At 67.3% G+C, this 7,272-nt stretch overlaps 1 protein-coding gene across 1 annotated transcript; it reads left to right on the top strand.

The window, feature by feature from the left end:
* Positions 1-2,777: 2,777 nt before the first annotated feature.
* Positions 2,778-5,916, top strand: LOC121672525 (transgelin-2-like). Its single transcript, XM_042045195.1, has 5 exons — positions 2,778-2,883; positions 4,778-4,986; positions 5,058-5,232; positions 5,314-5,416; positions 5,495-5,916. Exons 2-5 carry the CDS (start codon positions 4,795-4,797, stop codon positions 5,634-5,636), a joined length of 612 nt encoding a protein of 203 aa, XP_041901129.1. The 5' UTR covers positions 2,778-2,883; positions 4,778-4,794; the 3' UTR covers positions 5,637-5,916.
* Positions 5,917-7,272: the final 1,356 nt, after the last annotated feature.

Raw genomic sequence — 7,272 nt, 5'->3', positions numbered from 1 at the left:
CTCCTGTGTCCCCCTGCCACGCCCATCCCATGTTCCCCTGTGTCCCCATTACTTCCTCCTGTGCCCCCTTGCCATGCCCACTTCATGTCCCCCCGTATTCCCCCATGTCCCGCTGCCACGCCCACCCGGTCCCCCTGTGTTCCCATCACGTTCCCCACCACGTCCACCCATGTCCCCGTATCACATCCCCCTGCCACACCCACCCCATGTCACCCACGTCTCCCATTATGTCCCTCTGTCACGTCCGCCCCGTCCCTTGGTGTCCCCCATCATGTCCCCCTGTGTCCCCCCTACCACTCCCACTTCATGTCCACCCCATGTCCCCATCACATCCTGCTGCCATGCCCACCCCATATCCCCCCATCGGGTCCCCTTTGTTCCTCTGCCACACCCACTCCTGTGCCCCCATGTCCCCCCATCGTGTCCCCCTTTGATGTCCACTCCGTGTCCCCGTGCCTGTCACCCATTGTCTCCTGGCCCTGCCCCACATCACACCATGCCCCCTGCTCTGCCCTTGTGTCCCTCATCCTGCCCTATATCCCTGTCTGAGTTTGTCCCCAAGGTCCCCTCCCCGCTGTGTCTGCTGTATCAGCCCCCCCCGTGTCCTTTGGGGGTCCTGCCTGGGACCCCCACATTGTCCCCACCTGTGTCCCCTGAGAACAGTGCCCTGTGACACCCCCTCACCTCCATATGGTCTCCAGCCTTGTCCCCCTGACTCCTGCCCTGTGCTACCCCTGGGGGTCCTGTCCCCAGATCACCCCCTGTGTCCCCTGGCTGAGTCCTTCCAGGATCCTGCCCCAGCGTCGCTGTTCCTGTCACCCGGGTCCCTTGGGACCTTCCCCCTCCTCCTCCCCCCCTCTGTGGGTCCTGTCCCCTGTGTCACCTCTGAATCTCCTGCGTTGTCACCCCAGGTCCTGCCACTGTGCCACCCCCCTCTTGGCACCCCGAACCCTGTCCCTGTTCCTGCACCTCTCTGTCACCCCCTGACCTTGTTCCCCCCATGTCACCCCTGTCCCACTGGTCAGCCCAACGTGCCACTCCCTGCCCTGGTCCCCTCCTCCATGTGTCCCCCACCCATGTCACCAAAGCCACAGGAAACACCACCCAAAATCCCCAGGGGACACCCACAACCCTTGAAGGGTTAAAGTGACAACACACACCCCACCCTGTGGCACCCATAGGTGCGGGAGGGGTTCAGGGAGGGTAAGGGGACACTTCTGGGCTGGTCTGCAGCAGGATGGTGCCATCACATCTGAGCTCTGGTGGCACCACAGCCGAGCTCCGGTGGCACCTCGGCTGGGCTGGGGCCGGTGGGTGCCGATTTGGGTGCTGAGGGGTGGGTGGGGTGACGGGGACACTGCAGCAGTGGCTCTGCCACCGGTTCTGGAGGCGGCCGGTGGCCTTGAGCCGAGGTTTTGTTTGTTGTTTTGGTCGTGCTTCCCATGGAGACGGGACTTGTGCAAACGCCATCAACTCTCCTGGCGCCACCAGGGACACTGCGGGTGCTGGGGAGGCCACGTCCTCCCCCCGACCCTGAGCTGTCCCCCTGCCACCAGAGTCAGGCCCTGGTTGTCCCCATCATCGTCACAACAGGGCCCTGGCACTCACCACGTGCCAATGTGGGCATTCTGTCCCCTGGGCATTGTCCCCATCACAGCCTGGTGCCTTACTGCCACCATGCCAGGTTTTGTCACCACAACCACTGTCCCCACCAAAATCCTCAGGGGGGTTATGGCCAGCCTATTCCCATCATGGTCACTCTGTCCCTGCTACTGCAGGGAGACACTGTCCCTACCAAAGCCACTCTGTCCCCATGTGGCTCCTGTGTCCCCCTGCTACCATGGCCCCCCTGTCCCCACGGCCCCCCTGTCCCCACTGCAGCCATTCATGCCCCACCCCAACCATCCCACCACAGCCATGCTCTCCCCACACAGCCCCGTGTCTGCCTGTCACCATGGCCACTGTGACCCCACAACAGCCACCCCATCCTCACCTCAGCCACCACAGCCACCTTGTGTGACACTGTCACCACAGTCACCCTGTGCTCGCCTCAGCCACCACAGCCACCCTGTCCCCACACAGTCCCCGTGTCCCCCTGCCACCACAGTCACTCTGTCCTTTCCACAATCCCTGCCACTATGGTCAGCCTGTCCCCACCACAGCCACCCCATCCTTACCTTGGCCACCAGAGCCACCCTGTCTCCATGCAGCCCCTGTGCCCCCCTGCCACCACAGCTGCCTTGTCCTCACACAGCTGCTGTCCCTCTGCCATCACAGCCCCCCTGTACCCACCACAGCCACACTGTCCCTCCCACAACCCCTGTATCCCCCCTGTGGCCACCCTGTCCCCACCGTGGCCATTCTGTCCCCACCATGACTACCCTGTCCCCAGCACGGCCACCACAGCCAGTCTGTCCCCACACAGCCACTGTATCCCGCTGCCACCATGGACATCCTGTCCCCACCATAACTGCTGTGTCCCCACCATGACCACCTCATCTTCACCTCAGCCACGCTGTCCCCACACAATCCCTTTGTCCACTTGCCACCATGGCTACCCTGTCTTCATCTTGAGCACCACAGCTACTCTGTCCCCACCATGACCGCCTTGTCCCCACCACAGCCACTCTGTCCCCACGCAAGCCCCCATGTTCCCCTGCCCCCCCGTGTCCTCCTCCTGGGGCGGGGCTGCCCCGGGGCGCGGTGGCGGCTCGGTCCCAGCCCTGGCCGCGGCCCCGGCGGATCCCGCCCTGGGGGCGGGCGGTGCCGGGCGGTCCCGGGCGGTCCCGGGCCGCCCCCGGCCGCGGTGACATCAGCCGTGAAAAGGGCGCGGGCGGCGGCATCCGGCACTGCCGCCCCGGGAGCGCGGGACCGGCGCCGCAGGTAGGGAGGGGCTGGCACCGGGCACCGGGCGCAGGTGGGCACGTGATGAACCGGGATGGCACCGGGCACCGGGAGCGACACGGGCACCGGGACGGAGATGCGGACAGGGACAGCGACAGGGGCGGAGATGGGGACCGGCTCGGGACCGGTCACTCAGCCCCCGGGGCACGCTCGGTGTCCCCCGGGATGTTCCCCCGCCTGCCCCGGTAGCGGTTGCGGCCGAACCGCGCCCGCGGAGCCGCCGGGACACGCGGCCGCGCCCGGGAAACGGGACCGGGGTGCGGCTTCCGGCCCCGCCGCGGAGGGAGCCCCGGGGCGCGCCCGCAGGGCTGGCTCCGGTCCCCTCCCCGCCGGCCCCGGGGTGGCCGTGTCCCCGCCGGGTCCTCTTCCCGCTGGGTCCGGGGAGCTCTGGGGACCCCAGGGTGGTCGTGCCCTGGGCATAGCCCCTCCCTGCTGTTCCCGGGGTGTGTCGCGAGTCCCCAGGGTGGCCCTGTGCTGGCTGAGGTCCCCTGCCTGATGGCACTGGGGGGTCTCGGGGGTCTCCAGGGTGGCTCGGTCCCAGCGCGGCTGGGTACAGCCCCCTCCCTGCCAGCCGTAGGAGAGAGCTCAGGGGTGCTCGGGCTGTCTCTGGGAACCCCCGGGTGGCTGCCCCGGAACTGGGACCCCCGCTGCCCCCACGATAGCCGGAGGGTCCCTAGGCCCGGCCGGGCTGGGCGCAGTCCCCTCCCGCGGGGTCCGGAGGTCGCCGGGGCAGCAGGGCTGGGTCCGGGTGTGTCACCCTCCCGGCTGGGCAAGCCCCGGCTGGGTCGGGAAATGATCCCAGTTCCAGCTGCTCTTTGTTTCCCAAGGGTTGGCCCCCGGCCGGGCGCTCCCCACGCCACTCCTCGAAGGGTCCTCATGCCCCAGGCCTCGCCCCGGAGACCCCCACTGTGCCCAAGGCTTTGGATCTGGGGGGCACCCGGGCGGGGTTGTTTTTCCTCCTGTCCCTAAGAGTGGCTGCTCCTGGTGACAGGACCCCTGAGCCTGAAGCCAGGTGTGTGACAGGGGCGAGCTCTGCCCCGAGCGGAGCCTGGCACTCCCGGCTGTGGGCTGGGCAGACCCCGGGCAGCAGCTGCCACATGATCCCAGCTGGGATAGGGACACCGGGGCAGGCAGGGCCACCAGCACATGCTCCGGGTTCTGAGTGCCCCCAAATGCCAGGGGCACAGGACGAAGCATGGGGGAGACGCACGAGTGGGCAGCCCCATGTGCCCACCACACGACACTGGTGGGCAGAGGGGACACAGAGACTCCGGGAGCTTGGGACACCCCAGCTGTATGGGCAGGGCTGCTCTGCGCACAACCACGTTGGCACAACCTCCATTATCTTCACCATGTGTGGCACCGCTCCACTGGCACCTTGGTACAGGCAGAACCTGGCCAGGGGTGAGGTCCGGCTGCCCCGCCGGGGTGGGGACACTGCCGCCATCGGCCCTGGCCCCCGCGCTCCTACGCCAGTCCCGGATCTGGCTCCAGGCCCGAGCAAACGGGCGAGCTCTGCAAACAAGCTCCGACCGGCCCCCAGTGCCTGCCAAGTCCGTGCACGGCGGCGGGGCCGAGCCGCAGGATGGAGATGCTCGGAGCGGAGTCCGGTCGGACACAGGGGGGTTGCAGCGCTGCCCACCCTGCCTGGGGAACAGTTACCCCTTGGGTGGGCATAGACCCGGTGCCCGCTCCCGGCCAGCTGGGCAGGAAGAGGGCAGAGCCTGGGCAGCGCCTGGCACGGGTGATAAGGCTCTGCACCGGACATCCAGGCAGGATGGGGCTCTGCCACACCGAGGTCACGGGGCCCACTCTGTCCCATTTTGGGTGCCCCAGTGGCACCAGAGCCACTGACAGGGTCCTGTCTCTGCAGACCCCCCTGCTGTCAGCATGGCAAACCGGGGCCCGTCGTACGGGCTGAGCCGGGAGGTGCAGCAGAAGATTGACCGGCAGTATGACCCCGAGCTGGAGCAGGTGTTGGTGCGCTGGATCCTGGCACAGTGTGGTGGCGACGGCGGCAGTGCAGTGGCACAGCCAGCACCTGGCAGGGACGGCTTCCAGCAGTGGCTGAAGGATGGCACAGTGAGTATCCCTGGGGCCAGCTGGGATAGGGGTGACCGCGCCGCACATCTGACCCCTGTCCCTGCGTGCAGGTGCTGTGCCGGCTCATCAACAGCCTCCACCCGCGGGGACAAGCGCCTGTGGCGAAAATCCAGGCATCGGCCATGGCCTTCAAGCAGATGGAGCAGATCTCGCAGTTCCTGCAGGCGGCCGAGCGCTACGGCATCGCGGCCACCGACATCTTCCAGACTGTGGATCTCTGGGAAGGTGAGTGACCTGGTGGCCGTGGGTGGGGACACAACAGGGACAGGGACTGGGACAAAGCTGAGCCTGCTTTGGGTCTTCCAGGGAAGAACATGGCGTGTGTGCAGAGGACCCTGATGAACCTGGGCAGCCTGGCTGTGGCCAAGGGCGATGGGCTCTTCGTGGGAGACCCCAACTGGTTCCCCAAGTAGGTGGGGGGTGCTGGAGGGGGAGGAGGCTGGGCTGTGGGATGCTGTGGGGATGCTGACACCCCCTGTGCCCGCAGGAAGTCACAGGAGAACCGGCGTGTCTTCTCCGAGGACAAGCTGAAGGAGGGGCAGAGCGTCATCGGGCTGCAGATGGGCACCAACCGGGGCGCCTCGCAGGCCGGCATGACGGGCTACGGGATGCCCCGCCAGATCCTCTGAGTCCTCCCGGGCCCCCCAGGCCTCTGCCTGCCAGGGGCCCCCCCCAGACTGCCTTAACCCCCGCCGTGGACCAGCCGGGTGCCCCCCGGCCCGGGCAGATGCCCCCCCGCCAGTTTTGTCAGGACCAAAGTCATTTTTTATTATTATTATTTGGCTGGGTGGGGGCGGCGCTGCTGCGCCCACCCCCCCTTCCCGCAGTGCCTTTGGGGGCTGCTGCAGGGCCCCCCCAGTGTGTTGGGGACCAATCCCTGTGCCCAATAAATGGCTCCTCTTCTTTCCAGGCCTGGATGGTCGTGATTTGGGGTTGGGGGAGGGCGGGGGGGCTCCTGCCGGGATACAAGGGGGGATCCTGGGGTGGATGGGCGGGACTTCGGTCTGGGGTCGCAGGGTCCCCACGGCCTCGGCGGCAACAGCCACGTGGAGGGGCGGGGACACAGCCCAGGGGCGTGGCTTGGGGCGTGGTCAGGAGGGACCGGGCAGGGCAAGCGCAAAGGCGGCTGAGAGGGGCGGGGCAATGAGGGGGGCGGGGCAATGAGGGGGGCGGGACAATGAGGGGGCGGGGTTAAGAGGCAGAGGGGTGTGGCTTGAAAGGGCGGGGCAATGAGGGGGGCAGGGCTGGGAGGGGAGGGGTGGGGGCGTCACTGGTGACTCTCCGACGACCCCCAGGGAGGGAGGGGTCGCGTGTGTCATGTTCATGAGGGGCACTTTAAAGAGGTCTGTGCAAGGGGGACACCACAGGGGACAAGGGTGAACACACCGGGTGACACAGCTCCGCCAAGCCCCGCCTCTTTCAGCCTAAGCCCCGCCCCTCGCCCCTGAGGCACCACCCCCAATTCACCACCCCGCCCCGGCCCCTTCCAGGACGCCCTGCGAGCTGTTGGGGGCGTTGCCATGGCAACAATCGGTCCTCCCCCACATCGCGACAGGGCGTTCAGACGCTGTCACAGTCGGTAACACCACTTTGGGACGGACGACTCCAGGACGACAGGACAGCACCGACAGCGCGATGGCAGCCGCGACTGCCGGCACAGGATCCCGGTCCCTCCGTGCCGGCGGCTCCTCCCGGCGGTCCCTCCTCGCCCGCCGTCTGCAGCTTTCCCCGCCGGGATTCCAGTCCGTCCGTCCCGATGTCTCCCCCCTGGGCGCCCGGGCTCCCCAGCTCCCCCACACCCCGCAGAATGTCCATCTCCTCCCTCTGACCCCCGGCCGCTCTGTCCCCTCCGGGCGTGCCCCCCCCGACAGCGCCGCGGCCGATCCCGGCAGAGTTCCCAGAGCTCCCACCGGGATCAGTCGGTGTCCGGGGAAGGCCGGATGGGGGTTCGGGTTCCTCAGACTTTTCTTTTCTGCAGGTCACGGGCTCCAGCAACCCCATCGTGATCTCTCAGGATGTGCCAAAACATCCTCGAGACCTGCCCTCCCTCAAGCCCAAGCTCAAGACCATCCGAATCATCACCAAGGACCTAATCCGGGACCTCATGTAAGGATTTGATCAAGCCCTGAGAGGTTCTTGGCGCCCGGTGGGTGTCACTGCACCATCCCAAAATCTCGGGGGAGCAGGATTGGCAGTGTGCCCTGGCCACCCCCGGGGATCCTGCCCCCCTGCATCCCAGCCTGGTGCCACTTGCACCACACTTTC

The sequence above is a fragment of the Corvus kubaryi genome, unplaced genomic scaffold (genome assembly GCF_017639235.1).
Source record: "Corvus kubaryi isolate FWS band 111438036 unplaced genomic scaffold, C.kubaryi_AGA036_p1.0 62646, whole genome shotgun sequence".
NCBI lineage: Eukaryota > Metazoa > Chordata > Aves > Passeriformes > Corvidae > Corvus > Corvus kubaryi.
Note: the sequence above shows the minus strand (reverse complement) of the source record. Positions and strands in the feature narration are given on the sequence as shown.

What these genes read in the sequence shown, in the direction of transcription:
- LOC121672525 (XM_042045195.1), top strand. Translation starts at nt 4,795, where the DNA reads ATGGCAAACCGGGGCCCGTCGTACGGGCTGAGCCGGGAGGTGCAGCAG. An exon ending in GACTGTGGATCTCTGGGAAG is followed by an intron (nt 5,233 to 5,313) that starts GTGAGTGACCTG and finishes TGGGTCTTCCAG; the next exon opens with GGAAGAACATGGCGTGTGTG. An exon ending in GACCCCAACTGGTTCCCCAA is followed by an intron (nt 5,417 to 5,494) that starts GTAGGTGGGGGG and finishes CTGTGCCCGCAG; the next exon opens with GAAGTCACAGGAGAACCGGC.